The following is a 23867-nucleotide window of genomic DNA, read 5'->3' on the forward strand; positions in this document are numbered from 1 at the left end:
TTGACAATTTTGGTGCAGGTTTGACCATAGATTTCACTGCTCAACAATGAATGACGCCAGCGGTGATGATCCACGTTCTGCAACTTATAGGGTGCGCTAAAGATCAGGAGAGCAGCAGCATCCCAACAATCAGATGCCATTTTTTTTATTTATTTTTTTACAATGCGAGTAAATGGAGTTTAGGACCCCATTTACCAACATTGTACTGGACTTTGTTGCTAATCTCAATGCCGATTCCCATATTGAGTTTCATTCACAGAGGCAATTTACATCAGTATCTAAATAAAGGACATTCATTCCAATATTTAAAAAAAACACAAACTGCTTTTTTTTTTTACTAGTATATATCTTTTTGTCTTAATACAAACCCTCATTTGTGAAGATTGGTAGGTTTGTATGGGTTTTCAGGCTTTCAATAAAAGTATGAATATTTTTTTCTTTTTTATACGCTGACAGCAAGCCTCCTGACGTTAGAGGTTTTCTGGGACTTTAAGGGTATGTGTGCACGTCTGCGTTCTGGTTGTCAAATATTCTGCAGCGTTTTGTCACTGCATGTGCGTTTCGAAAAGCTGCGTTTTGGAAGTATTTTGAATGCAGAATTCATGCGTTCTGGATGCTTGCTCTGCCACAGACAGTGGGAAAAGCATCCAAAACTCACAAAAGTGACATGTTGCTTTTTAGAACGCAGTGATTCAGCAAAAAAATTCAGCGTTCTAAAACGCAACGTGCAGATGGATTATGCACAATCTTCATAGATTGTGCTGGGGACGCAGGACGCATGCCTTTACGCTGCAGTGCAATACGCAGCGTAAAGGCATGCAAAACGCACACGTGCGCACACAGCCTAATACTGATTGCCCATTAGGTTATGTGCGCACACTGCAGATTTGCTTCTCCAGCGAAAAACACACCCTCTGGCAGAAAAACGAACCAAAAACGCATGCGGTTTTACATGTGTTTTTGCCCCTCTGGGTTTTTTTTTTAACATTGTCAATGGCAAAACTCAGGAAAATACGCAGAAAACAAGTGACATGCTGCTTCTTTTTGATGCAGAAAATTTTCAGCAAAACCTGTAAGGAAAAAAGAAACAACGTGCACACAGCATTTTGGATTTCTCATAGACTTTGCTGGGAAGGACTGCAGGAAGGTTATGAAAACAAACTGCACCAATTCTGCATCCAAATCCGCTTAGAAAAAGTCAGTGAGTGCATAGGGCCTTATAAGCATTGGCCATCATATGTTCAGTTTTCCTCCAGTTCTGCTACTCGACAGCTTTTATTTTAAGCATTATTGTTCTGAATCTTTCTTATCCCCTTTCTAAGATCACATGAATTTAAGCACACACAAGTTTTTACGTCTTATGGCTATGTGCGCACGTTGCGTAATTACATGCAGTTACGCTACGCTTTGTAGTGCAGCGTAACTGCATGCGTCCTGCGTCCCCTGCACAGTCTATGAAGATTATGCAGGAGCCGTGCGCACGTGGCGTATTAGTGTGCAGTGCTTTGGCTGCTGCCCGAAGCGCGCGTTCTAAGAAGTGACATGTCACTTCTTCCGTGCGCTTTGCCTGCAGCCCCTGCTCTGTCTATGGGAGGGGCTGCAGTCAGAGCGCATGGAATCGGCTTTTTTTTTTCACTACGGACATTTTCTGCAGCGATTTGAAGCGCACGTGTGCTCTTCAGATCGCTGCAGAAATTTCTGCAGTGACTGTACGCAACGTGCGCACATAGCCTATATGTTAAAAGGGAAGAGTGTACATTTTGGGCTCGTTGACCACCCTGTAATGTAATCCATAGAAAGGACAGGGGTTAGTAACCTGTGACGCTCCAGCTGGTTTCAAACCTCCAGGTACAGTATACTCAGCTTGTCAGGTGGCTCTCGGGTCACATTGGGAGTTGTAGTTGTACATGGAGTGCTGAAGGGTGCTGCTGCCTTAGTGAACACCTGACTAATCGTCACTACACAGATACTACTGGTTTTCTCATGAGGTTCTGAACTATTACTGATCATATTGCTTTTCTGATAAAGACCTGTTGGTGTAAAAATATTACTCAAGAAATGTTATGCACCATACTTTCAAAAACTATTTCCATATACAGCAGTTTGCAAAAGTTTTTGGCAGTTGTGGGGAAAAATGCTACAATGTGAAAAAATGGTACCAGTGTTTGGATCAGGGTGTCATCGGTGTACAGTCCATGTGTACATTTATCGGTCATCAGTGTTTTTCACAGATAGGTCAATATATAAATGATAAAGCTTCTTCTATCCTTTTCAGTGTTAAACTGATGCCATCCTTGTGGTGTACATGTTTTTCAGAAACCCATAGTTTTGCATTGGCCATTGTCATCGGTGCTGTCAGAAAAAACGGACTTGTCTCTGTGTTTTGCACTGGCACTTGGTCCATGTAAATACATAGACGAGTGTAGCTTCGTAGATTAAAATGGATGCGTGCTGTGTCCATGTTAAAAACGGATACAACACGGGCATGGGAATGAGGCCTAAGAAAGCTTTCAAAAATAGATGTTAATAGTTTATTTTTATCAATTAACAAAATGTAAAGTGAATGAACAAAAGAGAAATCTAAATCACATCAGTATTTGGTGTGACCGCAATTTACTTTCACTACAGCACAGCATCAGTTCTTCTGGTTACCCATAGGCAGATTGTTCCAAATATCTTAGAGAAGTAACCCCATATCTTCTGTGGATGTAGCTTGCACAAATCCTGCGATCTCTTCATGTCATCCCAATAATACTCAATGATGTTGAGATCAGATTTCTCTGGGGGCCATATCATCACTTCCAGGACTTCTTGTCCTTAATTATATTTTCTGTTTGTTTGGGGTCGTTGTTCTGCAGCACAATTAATTTAAAGCCAATCAGACACCTCCCTGATTGTATTGCATGATGGATAAGTATCTGGCTGTCTAACTCTGCATTGAGGACACCATGAATCTTGAACAAATTTTCAACCCCATGTGCTAAAGTGCTGCCCTAAACTTGCAAGGAGCTTCCACCGTGCTTCACTTTTGCCTTCAGACACTTATTGTACTGCTCTCCAGCCATAAGGGGATTAAAATGATTTCTGTTACATATATTTATGTATATATTTTTTTTTTTTTTGCTACATTCTTTTATGAAGCCCACTTCTAAGCAGACATCTCTAAATAGTAGCTAAGTGTAGCTGTGTCCCACTGGTTGCTGCCAGTTCTGAGCTGATGGCACTGCTGGACATTATCTGATTCCATTGTTAATTTAGCATGATTTGTCCTTCATCTGCTGCAGAAAGTTTCCTTGGTTGACAACTGCATTTAGTATATATAAAAAAAAAAATATACATACTCCTGAGTAAGGCAATCCATGTTTACATTTCCTCTCTAATTGGTAAAGAGGGTGATGCCATGAAGAAATGTTCCCTTTGCATCTTTCTCACTGCTCCACTCTTACACCAAATTAAGAAGGAAAACATTTCATGCCGCTGCTTTCCGAATTAAAGCAAATGCTGTGCCTCAAATTTCAGGCTCCGTAATTGAAACAGAATTGTAATATTCTTGTCATTAGCAGTATACATTTCATGCCTTGAGCTATTTTTTTCCTTCCTGTACAAGAGTCTGCTTACTTTACTATCATTCATTAATAGCAGTTTTGAAACAGAATGGGTCTATCTGCCCAATGTGGGCCATTTTTTGTTTTCCTCAGTTCAATAGCAAAATATACACTTGTATACAGGCAGATGCTTATCTATCATGTAGTACCATCAGGGAGGCGTCTGACTGGCTCCCATTTTTTTTTCTGCAGCAGGACAACCCCAAACATGCAGCTAGTGTCATTAAGAACTATACTCAGCATATATATGAACAACAGGCTCAGGAAGTGGGGATTTGAACACACAGAGTCCTGATCTCAACAAGAGATGAACAAACCCGGAGTTCAGGCACTTTATGTATGAACTTCACTCATGTGAGCATGCTATGCTCAGGTACGTTCGGTGCTCTGCCCAGTGCGAGCTGCTTGCGGTGTTTGATGGTCTCGCACTGGGGGTAAGAAAAAAGCGTTATCAGATGTAGCGTGCAACCCAAAAAAAAAATAAAATGGAAAAAGCCCACCCACCCTCTCCCGGAAGTGATCTGCTTATGGCTGGCTGCGTGTGGGTGGAGACCCGCACTGCCAATCAGTGATTTTTATTATGGTTCGGGCCAAGTCCGAACCTATGGAGGTATGGTTTGGCTGCATGCGCCGAACCGAACTTCTACAGGTTTGCTCATCTGTAATCTCAGCATCACTAAATGTGAGACAGAACGTTTTGTGCAAGCCTACATACACAGAAGTTCTGACGTTAGTTCTCCAAGATGTTTGGAACAATCTTCCTACCAAGTTCCCTCAAAGACTGTGTGCAGAAAAATTGTTGGTTTGATGTTGTTTTGAAAGCAAAGGGTGGCCACACCAAATATTGATTTGAATTGAATTTCACTTTTTGTCCATTCACTTTACATTTCTTGGCCACTAAAGATAAACTATTGGCACTTCTATTTTTAAACCATTTTTACAGATTTTTTTTTCCAACTTTTGTAGTAGCGACTCCATCTTCAGATATATTTTATTCTGATATACTATTTTTTTCTAATTTAGGACCATCCTGCTAAAAAAAGGAAATTGGAAAAAACGCGTAAGCCATTGACAATCTGTATGATGGAGACCACTCTAAAAATGCTGAAGAACAGGGCTGACTGCTCTGATAACTCAGAAGATATCTCTGTAGTCACAGACTTCTTAAAAAAGACATTAAGTGATCTGAAGGTAGGTGCCAAGACAGCATAAAGAATCCTGTGAGTGTCTATATATATGTATATATATATATATATATATATATATATATATATATATATATATACAGTCATGGCCAAAAGTTTTGAGAATGACACCAAAATTATATTTTCACATGATCTGTTGCCCTCTGGTTTTTGTGTTTTGTCTGATGTTTACATCACATACATAATTATAATTGCAATCATATTATGAGTACCGAAAGGTTATATTGACAGTTAGAATGAGTAAATGCAGCAAGTCAATATTTGCAGTGTTGACCCTTCTTCAGAACCTCTGCAATTCTCCCTGGCATGCTCTCAATCAACTTCTGGATCAAATCCTGACTGATAGCTGTCCATTCTTGCATAAGCAATGCTTGCATTTTGCCAGAATTTGTTGGTTTTTGTTTGTCCACCCGTCTCTTGATGATTGCCCACAAGTTCTCAATGGGATTAAGATCTGGGGAGTTTCCAGGCCATGGACCCAAAATCTCTATGTTTTGTTCCACGAGCCATTTAGTGATCACCTTTGCTTTATGGCAAGGTGCTCCATCATGCTGGAAAAGGCATTGTTGGTCGCCAAACTGCTCTTGAACAGTTGGGAGAAGTTGCTCTTGGAGGACATTCTGGTACCATTCTTTATTCATGGCTGTGTTTTTAGGCAAGACTGTGAGCCGATTCCCTTGGCTGAGAAGCAACCCCACACATGTATCGTTTCAGGATGCTTAACAGTTGGCATGAGACAAGACTGGTGGTAGCGCTCACCTCTTCTTCTCCTAATAAGCTGTTTTCCAGATGTCCCAAACAATCGAAAAGGGGATTCATCTGAGAAAATGACTGTACCCCAGTCCTTAGCAGTCCACTCCCTGTACCTTTTGCAGAATATTAGTCGGTCCCTGATGTTTTTTCTGGAGAGAAGTGGCTTCTTTGCTGCCCTCCTTGAAACCAGGCCTTGCTCAAGCAGTCTCTGCCTCACAGTGCGAGCAGAAGCACTCACACCAGCCTGCTGCCATTGCTGAGCTAGCTTGGCACTGCTGGTAGTCCGATCCCGCAGCTGAAACAGTTTTTTTTTTTTTTAAACCAAATTTTTATTTCTTTTCTTGTAATGGTAAAAAAGGGTACAGAATGAAGAAAATAAGGGTCAACAAATCAAAATATCAAATAACATAGTCTCTACAATTTATCGATCAAATATTTGTCATGGTCATCAAATTTGCTCCTTCCCCTTCTTCGTCAATGTATATTTCCATTATTCAGTCTCCGCTACCCCCCTTCAGCATTCCTTGATAACTTGTTACAAACATTACTTATAAACACTATTCCTCCCACCCCCCACCCCCCCCTTGCGACACAACCCAGAATTTGGCCAACTATACTTTCAGCTCGCACAGGGACCCTGACAGGTCTTCCTTCATGTACCATTCCATAGACACAAATGTGGACATTATTTGTATTGTTTCTTCTCTAGAACATATAACGCTTATGAACTTTCTCCATTTACTGAAAAATTTTGCTGTCATCCTTTCTTTACACCTCTCCACCATCACCTTCTCCAACATGAGCGGTTTTTTCAATTGATTAACATGTTCTTCTTTTGTTGGTATTTCCTTCACCAGCCACTTCTGAAGAATAGCCCTTTTACTTATCATTGCTATATCATGGAAAAGATTCGGTAACTTGTCTCCCCCTTTCTCTCCCTCCTCCCGATGCTGATAGTGAAATAACCAGACCATTGGATCTAACTCTACATTTCTATTCCAGATTTTCCTCACTACCCCTTGGACTTGTTTCCAAAATCTTTCAATCCTTTCGCACTGCCATATCCCATGATATAGATCTGTTTTTTCCGTACCACAATTTGGACAACTCATCATCTTATCTGGATGTCTTGCATTCAGTATATTAAATCCATAGATAGCTCTATGTATGATCCTGAATTGGGTATCTCTTAAGTTCTCATTCACAATCTTCTTTCTCACCACCATTCAACCATTCAAAATCTTCTCCTCCACTTCTTGATCTCCCAACTGCTTTGCCCACCCTTCCAACATTCTTCCTGATATGTTAGGGACTAACACTTCTCTCATATTTCCATAAAGACTTGATATTTTTGTGGCATGGACGTCCCTTAATATGATCGCATCCATCTGATTTGCCTCATATTCGTTATTTATGTTGCATAGTTTCTTCATTATCCCTTGTTTCATCTGTTCAAACTGGAGAGTCTGGAATGGGCGCAAGTCATACTTTGCTCTCAACTCCTCACATGTCATCCATCTCAGTTCTGTATCATGCATCAGGTTTTTTAGAGTTCCAATCCCTTTTTCCCTCCATTCTTTAAAGAGATCATTTTCCCTTCCCTGTGGAAAGTCAGGACAAGCCCAAATATTAAGGAATTTGGAGATGTTCCAGGCTAACCTGAACTTTTTCCTAACCGCCTTCCAAGTCATCACTGTGTCTCTACAAATCAGTGAGTGTTTAATGTTGGGCGGCAAATTTGGAATGGAGGTATGTAGGATTGAACTCAGGTCCCAAGGTTTACAAAATTCTGCCTCTATATCCCAGTCAGAATACCTACTTGTTCGTCTAATCCAATCGACTACAAGTCTTAAGATACAGGCCAAATTGTACCCCCTGATGTTAGGTAGTCTGATCCCTCCATTTTCTGTTGATAACATTAGCTTTTTGGCACTAATCCTCGGCCTATATCCCTTCCACAAAAAACGTGAGAACGCTTTTGTCAATCTGTTCACATCCGAGTGTTTAAGAAGCAATGGGATTGTCTGCATTGGATAGAGAAGCTTGGAAAAGCTCATCATTTTTATTAGATGATTTCTTCCCAGAAGAGTCAACGGCAAATTTGCCCAACCTTGCAGTTCACGTTCAATTTTCTCGATCAAAGGGGAATAATTTAATGAATATATGGTTTTTGTATCCCTCCCAACCTGTACTCCCAAGTATTTAATTGTATTTCTAGCTATTGGAATGTCACATAATGCACCCCTCTCCCCCTCCGCTCTCTTTCCGTCCAAGAAGAGAATTTCACATTTGTTTTTTTAAGTCTAAACCCTGCTAACCTCCCAAACTCCTCAATTTGTTCTATGACTCTACTCAATTGTGTTTTAGGTTTGCTCATGAACAGGATTATATCATCAGCAAATAAGGCTGAGTGCAATGACTTCCTCCCTACCTTGATCCCTTCAAACCACCCCCCCTCATTCAAACGTCTAGCCAGTGGTTCAATAGCCAAGTTAAACAATAGTGGTGACATCGGGCATCCTTGCCTGGTTCCCTTCATCAAAGGAAATGTTTTTGACAGAAATCCCGGGGTACTCACTCTTGCCTGAGGATTTGCATAAAGGACCCTCACAAAATTCCTAAAAGCTCCGTGTAAGCGCAGGTGATCCCTCCTCACATTGTCAAAGGCTTTCTCCGCGTCCAAGGTGATCAAGGCTGGATTCCCCTCCCCCCCTTCTCTCGTCTGCTTTACTACATCAATTGCTAGCATTACTTTCCTAATGTTTGTCACCACTGAACGTCCTTTAACAAAGCCAGCCTGGGGGAGATCTTTAATCTCTGGCAATACTGCCGCTAACCTATTTGCCATCAACTTCGCTAAAATTTTTAGGTCTTGATTAATCAGTGAGATGGGCCTATAACTAGATGGGTCTTCTAAATTCTTTCCTCCTTTAGGAATGAGCTTTATATAGGCTGTATTAAGTGTACCCGATATTCTTTCCCCGTCCATTATCTTATTGAATAACTCGGTCAGTATAGGTGAGATTTGATCCTTCATAATTTTGAAAAAACTGCCGCTAAAGCCATCTGGTCCCGGGGCCTTTGTCGTTTTTAACTCTCCTATAACCTGTAGCACCTCCTCCTCCGTCACCTCTTTATTCAGAGCCTGTAAATTTTCCTCCATGAGCGTAGGCATTTTTGTTCCTTTTAACCACTCATTTCCTTCTCTCCTATCATCTAACCCCTCCTCTTTGTATAAACCTGCATAGAAGTCTCCAAGAATGTCGTTTATCTCTTTGGGATCTGTCGTTTTACTCCCCACAGCGTTTCTCAGTGTCATATGTGTCATCGGTCGTCGTCCCCTTGCCAGATTTGCCAATAACTTCCCTGCCTTGTTCCCGAAACGATTCAATGCTGCCTCTTCTTGTGTCCTGTACATACCTTCTTTCCTTTCTACCCAGTTCTCAAAATTGCCCTTCGCCTCCACCCACTTTGCTTTTGTCACCCTTGATGGTTTTTTTAAGAAGTCAGTATATGCTTCCCTGACTGCTCGGCTAGCCTCCTGAAACTTTACTTGTGCCTGTCGTTTCACCTTTGTCGTATATCCTATCACTTTTCCTCTCAAAACTGCCTTAGCCGTCTCCCAATACAATAGTGTTTCCCCACTGTGCTCCTGATTCGTCAATGTATAATCCACCCACCATTCTCTCAGTATTCTATGGAAGTTCTCGTCCAAAGTCAAGAATGAGGGGAAGCGCCATATATAATCCTGTCCTCTCTGAACTTTGTCAGCTATACTGACTACCACTGGGCTATGATCCGATATTACCATAGTCTCTATAACTATCTCTTCTACCCTCTGCAATAAATTCTCACTTGTCAGCCAAAGGTCAATCCTTGACCAAGAGTCGTGTGGGTGGGAATAGTGTGTAAATTCTCTCTCTTGCGGGTGATATAATCTCCAGCAATCCTGTAGTGTAGTGGTATTTAACAATGCTCTCAGCGACCCTTCCGTGTTCCTCCCCTGCTTCCCCTGACTCCTCCTGTCTTCTTCCTGAGAAACCACTTTATTGAAGTCTCCCCCCACCAATTTACATATATCCCCATCCAGCAAAATCTTACTAGCTATATTTTAAAAAAAAAACCTTTGTTCCGTATTGGGTGCATATATATTATGGATACTAAAAGTACCTTGAGTACCTGAAATCTTTATATGTATGTATCTTCCTTCTTCATCTGAATCTTGTGTTTCCACCTCGTGTGCAAAGTTTTTATTATTATTATTATTATAAGTTTTTTTTTATTCCTACCGTTTGAGGCCGACCCATATACCCTTCCCACCCACATCTTATTCATACGGAAGAACTCATCCTTTTGCAAGTGCGTCTCCTGTAATAAAGCAATATCAACCTTAAGCTTCTTGAGATGACGTAGTATCATATTTCGTTTGTGCGGCGATCTGAGTCCCTTAACATTCCACGTAATGAGCTTAACCATAATCCCCAAAATCAACAGTTCCTTTTTCAGGCCGTGTCGCATGGATTCCCCAACTCTCTTCCCCTCCCCTCCTCTCCCCCAACTGTATATAACCCCTCCCATCCCCAACTTTACAAATACAATTAACGTCTTCCATTTTTTCTGAGATGATTGAGACTCCTTTCAAACCCCTGCTTCAAGTCAAGCTCTCCATGAAGCCACCCCACTAAGTCACCTCTCCCCCTCTATTGGCTATTAACTCCTTGCCCCTAAACAGCCTTTATAAATTTATCAAGCTTCTAAAACCGTCATTAAGAGAAGAAAAAGAGAGAGAGAAGGAAAAAAAAAAAAGCATTAGTAAATGATAAAAGGGAAAAAGTCATAAGCATGAAAAAGAGAGAGAGAAAAAGGGAGCGAAAGAAAAAGAGATAGAGAAGGAGGTAGGCGAGACTTTAGAGAGTTAATGCACATTTGTCACCATACGGCTCCAGTCAGCAGTCTCAAGTTAAGTCCTTGTCTTGCCTGCTTGTTCATGAGCTGCTGCCTCTTCCTCCTCTTTTCCCAGCTGAAGTCGCCATCTGTCGCTTTTCCTTCGGACTGGCTGGTCTGGATCTCGATTGACTCCACTCTGGCTCGTTGTCGGGTCTAACTGCAGATGTTATGTTTGCAGGATCTGCATGTTTCGGATCAGTGAAAGTCCCTTCTTTTCCATTCCTCTCCTGTCGCCGTGTTCTCCCGTCCTGTAGTATCTGTCGCTCCGCCTCTGAAGGATCCCGAAAAGTCTTTGTGACCCCATCTGCTCCTCTTACTCTTAGTATTGCTGGGTATAAAAGCTGAAATTTAATGTTTTTGTGATAGAGGGCAGTGCAGATCTGGCTAAATGCTTTTCTTTTTCGTGTGACTTCTGCCGAATAGTCGCCAAATAATAGAATCTTGTGTCCCTGAATGCATAGTGCCTGTTTCCTATTCCTGAAAGCCCGTAGAATTTCTTCTTTATTTTTGTATTCCAGGTATTTTATAATAACCTGTCTTGCTCTGGACATTTCACCTTGCTTGGGGGTATTATCATTGTTACTATGACCATCTCTTTGCTCCCTTATGGGTCCCACTCTGTGCGCTCTTTCTACACGGCAGCTATGTGGTAAGCCTAAAGCCTGGGGTAATTCTTTTTCACAGATTGAGTCCAAATATTTTGTTGTCACTGTCTCAGGCAGACCCACCAGCCTTAAATTATTCCTCCTAGATCTGTTTTCGAGATCTTCTATTTTATCCTTCATAAGCTGAGCATTAGTGTTTAGCTCCTTAAATCTGCCCTCCAATCTTGTCAGATTCTCTTCAGCATCAGAAACTCTTTGCTCTACCTCTGTCAGTCTCATATCATGGTGCTCCACATCCTCCTGCAGCGCAGCCAGAGCCTCCTTCACTGAGGTTGCTATTGCCTCTCTGATTTCTGCTGTCAGATGATCTGCCACTTCTTTTGCCAGCCTTTTGTAATCCATCTCATATCTTTCCCCTAAGCCCAATGTCTCTGTACCACTCTGCATACTCTGAATTCTTCTGTTATCTTGGCCCCCTGCACATTGCTGCAGCAGCCCTTGTGGTTCCTCTCCCTCCTCCCCCTCCTTCCCCCTCACTGTGGGTGCCATGTTATCTGCACTCACCCCCTCCTCCCTCTGCTCTGCTCTGGGCTTGAATGGTGTTCCTCCACTTCTGAGGAGATATCGATCCATGCACTGACAGCTGGTAATTCAGTGCAGCCTTTATATGTTGGTCTAGGGTGCTGTTTGCTTCTGTTAGTCGCTGTATATTGCAGGGGCTGTATGGAGCTGCTTCTTCTCCCTCCTCACATCTCAGCGCAGGAACAGGAAGTCGAAACAGTTTTAAGATATGGTCCTGGCGTTTGCTGGTCCTTCTTGGGCGCCCTGGAGCCTTTTTGGCAACAATGGAAGCTCTCTCCTTGAAGTTCTTGATGATGCGATAGATTGTTGACTGAGGTGTAATCTTTGTAGCTGCAATACTCTTCCCTGTTAGGCCATTTTTGTGCAGAGCAATGATGGCTGCACGTGTTTCTTTAGAGATAACCATGGTTAAATGAAGAGAAACAATGATACCAAGCACCAGCCTCCTTTTAAAGTGTCCAGTGGTGTCATTCTTAATCATGACTGATTGATCGCCAGCCCTGTCCTCATCAACACCCACACCTGTGTTAATGGAACAATCACTAAAACAATGTTAGCTGCTCCTTTTAAGGCAGGAATGCAATGATGTTGAAATGTGTTTTGGGGGTTAAAGTTCATTTTCTTAGCCAATATTGACTTTGCAAGTAATTGCTGTTAAGCTGATCACTCTTTATGACATTCTGGAGTATATGCAAATTGCCATTAGAAAAACTTAAGCAGAAGACTTTGTAAAAATTAATATTTGTAGCATTCTCAAAACTTTTGGCCATGACTGTAATAAATATATATAAATAAATATATATATAGTTTTAGGATTACAATTTTATTTCGTTGGTTAAGCTTTGCTAGGAAGTGTTCTTGCAAAATCTGATATGATTAATAATATATTCATGATTCCAATGTATTAATAAACTCTGTATTGCAGGTTACAATACTCACAAAAAGTTGGGGATATTTGTCTTTCAGATGAAACTTATGTTAACTGTTAAAATATCACACAATGTGAACTTTTATTAGAGTAGTGCATTTAAGTAGAAGCATGCAATGGTGATTTCATCATCTCACAATTTATTGAAACAAAATCCAGCAACATTGGTGTGTTTACCCCCCACAATGTTAATGTCTTAATAACTTGTCCTATGGCCTTAACCATCAATTCTAGCTTGACAACGACATCTTCTGCTGTTCACAAGTGGCATCCCACTCTTTTTGAAGGGTGGCCCTCAGGTCATTAAGGATCTGGGGTACGGAGTTACAGCCTCTACATGGTGACTCAGCTGATCCCATAGGTTTTCCATGGGATTCAGCTTTGGAGAAACTGCAGGCCGCTCCATTTGAGGTACCGCAGTCTCCAGCAGCCGTTCCCTAATGATGCGATTTTGATCAGCTGGAGCAATGTCCTCCATGAAGATGAAGTTAGGCCTGTGTTTTTCATGCAGAAGCACAATGCCTGGATTAACAATGCTTTTCAAGTTCTTGATGCTTGTCACTGTACCATTCCCAAAGTGTAGGGTAGTTCTGTACTGACTTCACACACCTGCCAAAACTGAAACACCACCACCCCCAAAGGTTTGTTTCATGACAACAGTGGGTGATACATAGCTCTCTCCTTAACGTCTCCAACATTGTTGGTGGCCATCATTTCTGTTCAGCGTGAATCGACTTTCCTACAGTGAACAGCAGTAAGGTCTACTGGTCCCTCGTCCAGCATAGATGCTGCCTTTGCCTGGTGGTGTGGTCAGGTACCCTTGCAGATCATCTAACATACAGACTACACTGATGTAAATGGTTTCAAATGGTGGCCTCTCACCTCCCTTAAATGTCCCTGGAGTTGTGTGGCATTCATCTTCCGGTCCCAAAGTGCATTGTTCACAATGAAGCAATCATCAATATGTTATTTGGCGAAAGGACGTCCACTTCTATATATTTTCTGTGATTCTTCCAGTCTGTCTGTATCTCTGTTGCAATCTGCTGATGACACTCTGTGACACCCTAAGCTCAGTAGCCATTTCTGTCTGAGAACATCCTCTTTGAAGCCTCACAATGTTGAGGTTCTTGGGGAAACACTGTGGAAAGGAAGCGCAATAGGGTCTTACCCCAGAAAAAAGGGGGGGGGGAGTCAAGGAGGGTGGTCTTACTCACCTATAGGGGTTGTGAAAGTCACAACGCCTATAACAGCATTTTAAGAAATCCAAGTCACGGCAGCGGACCCAAAATTGGCAGATAACAGAGAGTAGTAGATAGGGATATCAAACCGCGCCACTGACTCAGCCGATCCAGGAGATTATGGATTGATGTTGCTTTTATTCATTACACAGATCAAGTCAACGCGTTTCAGGAGTCACAGCTCCCTTCATCAGGACAGACTGGCAAGCAAAACAAATCCTTTGCTTGCCAGTCTGTCCTGATGAAGGGAGCTGTGACTCCTGAAACGCGTTGACTTGATCTGTGTAATGAATAAAAGCAACATCAATCCATAATCTCCTGGATCGGCTGAGTCAGTGGCGCGGTTTGATATCCCTATCTACTACTCTCTGTTAAATGTTGAGGTTCTTGTGATCAATTGTTATGTCTTGGTCTCAGTGTCAGAATGTGATCAACATGATGGGGAGGAGTGTTTAAATACCAATTCTAATTGAACCCCAAAATTTATTGAGCAATTCATGGCTCAAACACCTATTGTGAATTTTACCATAAAGCTCCATGGTAGAGAACAAGTTGTGCAAAAAGTACTTAGACATTGAACAGTTGGACATGTGCATCCAAAAGATTAGAGAAGGTCACATAAAGTTCACCTGAAAAGGTTAGAGGTCATTTTAGGATCATCCTGAAATTTCAAATTTATTTGTCCTAACATTTCCTGCACAATGAACATATAAAACTGAAAAAGATTGCAGACTGCTGTTTTTTAATCCGCTGTCCCACCACTCCTCAACCGCCCCCAGAAAAATGGAAAGCGGCTTAATACATTAAGGCTATGTGCGCACTAAGCGTTTTTTGCGGCTTTTTTCCACATTTTCCGGGTGCGTTTTTGGACTAAAAACTGCATGATTTGGTTTCCCCAGCAAAGTCTGACTTTTCATTTTTGTTGTCCGCACACAACTTTTTTTTATTTTTTTTTTAGCTGCGTTTTTCAGCTAAAAAAAAAAATAAAAATGGACATATCAATTCTTTCCTGCGTTTTACCATGCAATGCATTGGAAAAATGCAGTGATCAAAAACGCGGTAAAAAAGCATGCGTTTTTGCCGCGGGTGTGTTTTTGTGCGGTTTTTTTGCGGCCAAAAACACAGCGTTTTTGAGAAGTGCAAAAACGTCCTAGTGCACAAATAGCCTTGTATGTACTTCAAGATGGTGCCTTAAAAAATGGTTGTCCCTCAAAAAAATACATTTTCAGTGACTAAAATGTTAAATGGCAATGGTTCTTACAACACAGTACCATAATTAAAAGAAAAACACCCACTCTTTAGGATTGTTATAGGATTAATCCCAAAAGTGTAAGGAGTGGGAATAAAGTAGGATAGGAGATAATTACTTTTTGGTGTGTGTCTGATCACTGCTATCTGCGCCGAGATCCTGAGAAAAGGACTCATAACAAAACTCTTCAGACTTCAATGGAGCCGAGGTGCGCATGCTCGACCTCCATTCCATGTAGTGTATATGGGACACAAATGCAGACGCTGATATGATGGAAAACCTTTCACTCAATGCTCTGCCTTTTTCACATCTCTTGTTTAGCATGTAAGCTAAGCGACAATCCAAGTGTGTTTTTACATATGAAAATGCAAAATGACAGATGGAAGAACAGATGAGTTTGTGAAATATTATAGCAAGTTTATCCAATTTGCAAAAAGTTAATTGACAGTAAACAGACAAGCGTCCTTAGTCTTTACAAAGAGATGCCAGCAATGCTTAATTAGTATGGAATAACGGGGAGATGGCAGGAAGCGCACTGTGGAAGAATTCCTAGCACCATAATACTGTAATTAATTCAGACAACAGCTACTTAGTCCCTTTATTAAAATATATACATCATTTTAGAATGTGTGAGTGTGTACATAGATAGGCAGACAATAAATAAGGATAGATAAGGCTGCTTTCACACTACGTTTTTTTAACATGCGTCATGAACGTTTTTTTGCTGTAAAAGCGGATCCTGCTTTTACAGCAAAAAAACGCATGCAAACGCATGCGTTATTTTGCAGGATCCTGTCACTTTAAGTTTATGGGCGGGCATTGGAGTCATGTGATCGGGAGTCAGTGGAACTGAACGTGATAGACTGGGAGCCGGCTTCTGACAGCTGCGGAGACTCGTAACCAAGGTAAACATCGGGTAACTTGCTTGGATACCCGATAATTACCTTTGTTACGAGCGTTCGTAGCTGCTAGGAGCCGGGCTCCATGCACACGTAACCAACGTAAATATCGGGTAACTAAGAGAAGCACTTTGCTTGGTTACCCATATTTATCTTGGTTACGAGTGTCCGCAGCTCTCAGGCGGGGGAGGGTGGAGAGAGGGAGGGGGAGAGAGAGACTGATCACACCAGGCTGGTTTCTGGGCATGCTCAGTAGAGCAAGCAGGATCCTGTCTATCAGCATGCCAGCGTTCACCTGCGTTTGCATGCAGTATAATCAGGATCCAGCAATTTGCAGTATTTGGACGCAGCTCAAAAACGCTACAAGTAGCGTTTTTGAAAAATGTTAAAAAACTGCAAGTCGCTGGATCCTCACTATAACGCACGCAAACACATATTGACGCGAGTCCATTGCAAATGCATTGAAATGAAAACGCATTTGCACTGGATCTGTTTTTTGCGTTAAAAAAACGTTCAGGACGCATGTTAAAAAAACGTAGTGTGAAAGCAGCCTAAATGGACGAACACTTCTCCCATCAGTTTAACACTGTCCATTATTGTGCTGGATCATAACCCCTTTGTGCACCCTACAGTACATGTACATCACGGTCAGAGTGCGCGTGTTTGGAGAAAGCTCCAGAGCTGATCCTTCTCCATCCATGGCAGATGTGCTACACTAGCCATAATCGCTTCCGTTTAACTTTTCAAATACCTCTGCTGTCCCTGAAAATGATGCAATAAAATGTGATCATTATGTCATGTGTAACCTAATTGGTATCAGTGAAACTACAGCTTGACATGCAAAAGCCATCCCTCACATAGCTCCATTTATGTAAAAATAGTAAAGTTACAGGATACACAAACCATTTCTTTTTCTACATGTTTCAGAATTTTTTTTCACTAATAAAATATAGTAGTATTTCCGAAAGACAATTCCCTACAGAAGTGATGTCTGTATAATCCCACCTATACACACCGCTTGAACTCTCCTTATGACTTTACTTTCTTATCAATAAACAACCTTTGTTTCACTATTTGTCATCCATGCCAAAAAAAAGTTAACATTTTGAAACACTGTATGTCTGTAATATATATGAAAGGTTTTTTTTAGTTTTATTTGACACAGCTGCTTTCTTACAAATGAGTTATGGTAGAACCACACATGGACATGTCAGTATCGGGTTTGGTTAGGTTAGTAAATGGAAGGGAACTCAAAAAAGCTTAGTATTGGAAACAGTCGATTTTCGATACAGTGATAACATGATGATAGAGCAGGAGTGCACATTTTTTACGGTCCAAGGGCCACATTGTCATACCGAATTAATCATAATGCCCAGAATAAAAATTAAGAGCTATTCATGGCAACTCGAAAGTATTTACCATAAATGTTTGATGGGTGGAATTTCTAATTTAACCCCTTAACGACCGCGGGCCGTAAAATTACGTCCTAGCAGTCATAATGTTAATGCCCGCTGTCTGCCGGCGGCAGCATGCTGCGATCGGCGCACATCTCAGCTGATTTTCACAGCTGAGATGTGTGCCTGCTAGGCACGAGCAGAATCGTTATCTGCTCGTGCCGTTTAACCCCTTAAATGGCGCTGTCAATATGTGACAGCGCCATTATAAGCTCGATCGCGGTAAACTTTTACTTACCGCCTGATACCGGAAGTCACGTGACGTGATCACGTGACTTCCGATAGTTGTCATGGTAGCACAGGGTCATGTGATGACTCCTGTACTACACATGAATTGCTTTCACTTTCGCTGTGCCAGCGGCACAGCAAAAGAGAAAGAGAGCGTATCTGCTGTTTACAGCTGTATAGCTGTGATCAGCAGATAGTGCAGAGCGATCGGAATGCTGATCGCAATAGCCCCCTAGGGGGACTAGTAAAATTAAAAAAAAAAGTTTTAAAAAATTAAAAAAAAAACTAAAAGTTCAAATCACCCCCCCATTCGCCCCATTGAAAATTAAAGGGTTAAAAAAATAAAAAATATACACATATTTGGTATCGCCGCGTTCAGAAACACCCGATCTATCAAAATATAAAATCAATTAATCTGATCAGTATACGGCGTAGCGGCAAAATAATTCCAAACACCAAAACGACGTTTTTTTGTCGCCACAACTTTTACGCAAAATGCTATAAGAGGCGATCAAAACGTATCATCTGCGCAAAAATGGTACCGTTAAAAACGTCAGCTCGAGACGCAAAAAATAAGCCGTCACTGAGCCATAGATCCCGAAAAATGAGAAGGCTACGGGTCACGGAATATGGCGTAAAACGTGCGCCACTTTTTTCGGTCAAACTTCCGATTTTTTTGTTCAACCCCTTATATAAAACTAAACCTATACATGTTTGGTGTCTATGAACTCGCACTGACCTGAGGCATCACACCCACACATCAGTTTTACCATATAGTGAACACAGTGAATAAAATATCGCAAAAACAATAGTGCTATTGCACTTTTTTTGCAATTTTTCTGCATTTGGAATTTTTTTGCCGTTTTCCAGTACACTATATGGTAACACTTTTGGTTTCATTTAAAAGTACAGCTCGTTCCGCAAAAAATGAGCCCTCACATGACCATATTGACTGAGAAATAAAAAAGTTACGTCTCAGAAAAAGAATGGCAAAAAAAACGGAAAGCGAAAAATCGGCCGGTCGAGAAGGGGTTAAAGGACGCTTACCTTTACCAATCGGCACCCCATGGCTATGTACACAGAGTAATTTTGAAGTGGAAAATAAGTGGAAATTCTCCAAATCCTCTTAACAAATTTAAAGCTCCTGGAAACCTTGATGTTTCTGGAAAAAAACTGGGTCTAAGGCCATGTTCACATGCGGCATCTTTATTGTCAGTGCATCTTGAGTGCACCTTAAAATGCACCGTGGCAAAAACGCAATGTGTTTTTACCTCGTTTTTGGCACGTTTTGCCCAATGCATTTTTTAAGTCAGATCTATTGACTGAAGGGCTTAAAAACACAAAAAGAATTCACATGCTGCATCTTGAAAAACGCAGCCAAGATGCAGCCAACAAAAGATGCCCAGTGTTGACAGCAAAATATAAATCTCATAGACTTTGCTGGAAGAAGGAAATGCATGCATTTAGGTGCATCTTTGTAACCTCAAAAACGTAGCAAAAGATGCCCTGTGTGAACGTAGCCTAAAAGTATGTGATAAATCTGATAGTTTATCAAGTAGGGGTGGTGTATAGAGAAAAGGGGACCTAGAACTGAACCCTTAGCAACCCTAGCAGTAAAGGTAAAACAAAAAAAAGCCAGCAAAAGATACAAAAAAGAAATAGATGTAGAAAGTGAGCCGAGAGAGCAGTATCCTTGAGGTCGATGGAGATGGAGAATAGTGAGGAGGAGCTGGTGATTCATGGTGTCAGATGCTACAGAGAGATCCCAGAGAATCAGAAGGGAGTACTGACCATCAGATTTAGGTGTTTATAAATTGTTAGAGACTTAAGTAAGGGAAGGGAAGTTTCTGTAAAATCTAAAAAGCATAAACCGGACTATAAGGCTATGTGTCCACGGTAGAATGTACCTGCGGATTTTTCTGCATGAAAATCCGCGACTTTCGCGGCAAATCCGCACCTTATTTTTGCTGCGGATTTACCGCGGATTACCGCGAATTTGCCGCGGATTTTGATGCAGATTTTTTTTCTTTCCCCATTCTATACCCAAAATCCGCACCAAAATCCGCAACAATAATTGACATGCTGCAGATTTTTCCGGATCAAAATCCGCGGCAAATCCGCAGCATGGACACAGCATTTCCAAAATGCCATTGAAATGGCTTGGAAGTGCCGCTGCTGCAGATTTTCGGAAAATCCGCGGCAAATCCGCGGCAAAATCCACGGTAAATCCGCAGCGTGGGCACATAGCCTTAAGCATCATGAAAAGAGTTATCGGAAAGATATCTGACTGAGTTCAAGGAATTCAGAAATGAAGAAAAGGTTTGAGGCAGGTCTGTAGTTAGCACAGCAGGTATGGTCAATGCTGGGTTGTTTTTTTTTTTTTTTTTTGTGGGTTTTTTTTTTGTTTTTTTTTTTAATTGAGTTATGTTGACATGTTTAAATGATACCAGAATAAAGACAGAGATTAAATATTTTAGTTAGCTGGGGAGAGAGAGATTAGAGACGATATGAAGGAATAAGGTCAGTGGCGCAGGTAGTAGGGCAAGAAGAAGAGAAGAGCCTGGTAACTTCTACTTTGACTGCTTCAAAGGTGGAAAATGAACTTGAAAAGTGCAGGGGGAATGGGATCTGTGCTATTGGGGGTTTGTGAAAAAGTTTCCTACTGGATATTTTACATTTTATCGTTTACATATTTGCCCAGACTATACGTGCAGTTAGATTAGGGGTAAGGATCTGCATTTGAGGACTAAAGGCCCCGTCACACTAAGCAACATCGCTAGCAACATCGCTGCTAACGAACAACTTTTGTGACGTTGCTAGCGATGTTGCTGTGTGTGACATCCAGCAACAACCTGGCCCCTGCTGTGAGGTCGTTGGTTGTTGCTGAATGTCTTGGGCCATTTTTTAGTTGTTGCTGTCCTGCTGTGAAGCACAGATCGCTGTGTGTGACAGCGAGACAGCAACAACTAAATGTGCAGGGAGCAGGAGCCGGCTTCTGCGGAGGCTGGTAACCAATGTAAACATCGGGTAACCAAGAAGCCCTGTCCTTGGATACCCGATATTTACCTTCGATACCAGCCTCCGCCGCTCTCACTGCCTGTGCTGCTGGCTCCTGCTCTGTGCACATGTAGCTAGCTGCAGGACACATCGGGTTAATTAACCTGATGTGTGCTGTAAGTAGGAGAGCAGGGAGCCAGCGCTAAGCATTGTGCGCTGCTCCCTGCTCTGTGCACATGTAGCTGCAGCACACATCAGGTAATTAACCCCATGTGTGCTGTAAGTAGGAGAGCAGGGAGCCAGCGCTCAGTGTGCGCTGCTCCCTTGCTCTCTGCACGTGTAGCTCCGTGCGGTGGTAACCAAGGTAAATATCGGGTTGGTTACCCGATATTTACCTTAGTTACCAAGCGCAGCATCTTCCACGCTGCGCTGGGGGATGGTCACTGGTTGCTGGTGAGCTCACCAGCAACTCATGTAGCCACGCTCCAGCGATCCCTGCCAGGTCAGGTTGCTGGTGGGATCGCTGGAGCGTCGCAGTGTGACAGCTCACCAGCAACCTCCTAGCAACTTACCAGCGATCCCTATCGTTGTTGGGATCGCTGGTAAGTTGCTTAGTGTGACGGTACCTTAAGGAGGGAGTGAAAAGCCTTTTTCGATTATTGGATTAGTGAGGTGGTGAGGGTGGTGAAGTAGGTTGTTTGGCAAGATAAAGGACAGAATTAAATATTTTGAGCATAAATTTAGAGGGGATGAAATCTTCTGCCAAATGTGATTTTTCTCCACAGACATTCAGGCACAACCAGTTCACCGCTGGAGAAATTGCGTTTCCATCGTATGCCGGGATTGCTTGATAGCATAAGAAATTGAGGGTAACCTGTGCTGCTGGTACTTTATTCAATGAAAGAATCTAGTCCAATAGAGGGTATGAGTGCGGTTTATTTCTCGACTCATATTAAAGTATTCTTATTTCTTCATTAAAACCACACAAATGTGTGTCCACTCAGTTTACACTCCAAAAAGACTCTTGTGTATATAGCCACAGATGGCTGATTGGTAAAGGTCACTTTGAATTTGCATTATCAGTGATATCTCTAGTAATCCTGACGAAGTAAGAATACTTTGAACTGCATCGAGAAATAAAGCACACTAATCTCTCTACTGAATTGGATTCCTTTATTGACTAAAATACCAGCAGTTCAGGTTACACACAATTCCTATATTATCAACATTACATTGGATTCACCAGTTTATGGCGCTGCACCAACTGGGTTTCTTGCCTCCAAATATCCACGTAGTCTTGTGTCTTAAGGCCACGTCTCACTAAGCAACATCGCTAGCGACATCGCTGCTGAGTCACGGTTTTGGTGATGCAACAGCAATCTTATTAGCGATGTCGCTGTGTGTAACATCCAGCAACGACCTGGCCCCTGCTATGAGGTCACCGTTCGTTGCTGAATGTCCTGAATCATTTTCTTCAAAGGTGATGTCCTGCTGGGCAGGACACATCGCTATGTTTGACACTGTGTGACAGGGTCCCAATGACAGCAGAGATCATTATACAGGTCGCTACTGCGACCTGTATTGTTACTGAGTCATTGGTAAGGTCTGACTGTGTGACATCTCACCAGTGACCTCCCAGCGACTTACCAGCGATCCTTATCAGGTCGCATCGTTTTCGGGATCGCTGGTAAGTCGCTAAATGTGACGGGGGCTTTACACAAATGCATCAGATGAGTGGTGCTACCTTGAGCTTAATGCTGTTATCTGGATAATACGCTATTGCTCTTTTTTTTTGTTCCCAAAACCTTTGTGTAGGGTTGCTGTCTTGTGTCGGTGTTTTCTTTCTAAGTATTACTGCTACACCCAGGGAACTGTGTTTCTTATTTTAATATTTCACAGCAAAGTTGGGACAGCACAGTGAGGAGATATGGGACAATAACTATATATTCTTCATTAGTTACAGGGTATTGATTAGGATTTCTGTGTGTGCAATATGTAGTGGTGTACTGAGTGGGGTACAGATCTTAATGTAAAAGGAAAGAAAGATTGTGGTCAAAGAGAGGGAGAGTTAGGCCTAAGCCACACGGCATGAAAATTGGTGCGAGTGGAGTGTGATAAAAAATCGCATTCCACTCGGATCAATATTAACCTGTGTGTCAGCACCCATGAGCGATTATTTTTTCAGCCCTAATCGGACCGAGAAAACAATCGCAGCATGCTGCGACTGTAGTGTGATACTTGTTTCTCTCTCACCCATTCAAGTCTATAGGGCGAGAGAAAAATCGCACTCCACTCACAGTACACAGGTGTACCGTGAGTGCAGGGCGAGAATGGCAATAGCCAGCTACAGAGGCGATAGGGACATAATTCCCTCCCTCCCCTCCGCAGCGCTGGCCTGCCCCTCCTGAGTGCCAGCCAACCCCCCCCCCCCCCGAGTGCCAGCCCACCCCCCCCCCTCTCGCAGCTGAGGTCCGCTTGCACGATCGGATGCTCACATGACACTCAGCTCTGCTATATGGTCCCAGCCTTAGTAAAGTCATATACTGGACAAAGTCGGAAATAGACCAGGTCAAAAGTATTACCGTGTTCATGCTTAAGCGATTTAGTAAATTATGAACTTCCTAAAGAGGAAGTTAAGAGATTAGATAATCAATGGGAATGTTAAAGTTTTCCATAATGAAAGTGAGAATGTCAGAGAATAGAAGGTGTGGAAGCCAGGTTGGAAAGTGATTCACCAACTGGGGGTTGGTGCAGAGGGAGATACACAACCGCCCCTCGCAGGGTGAAGGGGTGGAATAGTCTTATGGTGTGGATCTCAAAAGGGGGGGAATACAAGTGAGATTACTGGAGTGATAACCTGCAAAGCATATTTTAATGAATTAATAAGACCAACATTTACATGTATGTTCTAAGGTATGTGGAAAATATTGCCCACTGTACTAGGGAACACAGCGGAGGTGGTGACTGATTATGTATCCAAGTTTCAGTGAAAGCCAGAAGATTTGAAAATTTGAATAGATGTTGGGAATGTACAAGAGTTTACTACATTATGACATGCATTGAATTTTAATAAGATTAGCAAGGTTGCTTTGTATGCCAGAAAAGGGGTTGCATTTAGCATTACAAGGTGGGCCTCTCACACACAACGACTTACCAGCGATCCCGACAACGATACGA

At 42.1% G+C, this 23867-nt stretch overlaps 1 protein-coding gene across 3 annotated transcripts in view; it reads left to right on the forward strand.

Annotated features, from left to right (window-relative positions):
- Positions 1 to 23867, forward strand: part of METTL16 (methyltransferase 16, RNA N6-adenosine) — a 135794-nt gene that overhangs the window by 105719 nt on the left and 6208 nt on the right. For all 3 annotated transcript variants that reach the window (XM_075333224.1, XM_075333222.1, XM_075333228.1), the window contains exon 9: positions 4629 to 4796. In XM_075333224.1, the coding sequence (XP_075189339.1) occupies positions 4629 to 4796 (168 nt within the window). The remainder of the gene's footprint in view (positions 1 to 4628; positions 4797 to 23867) is intronic.

Source organism: Anomaloglossus baeobatrachus, chromosome 2, assembly GCF_048569485.1.
Source record: "Anomaloglossus baeobatrachus isolate aAnoBae1 chromosome 2, aAnoBae1.hap1, whole genome shotgun sequence".
Taxonomy (NCBI): Eukaryota; Metazoa; Chordata; class Amphibia; order Anura; family Aromobatidae; genus Anomaloglossus; species Anomaloglossus baeobatrachus.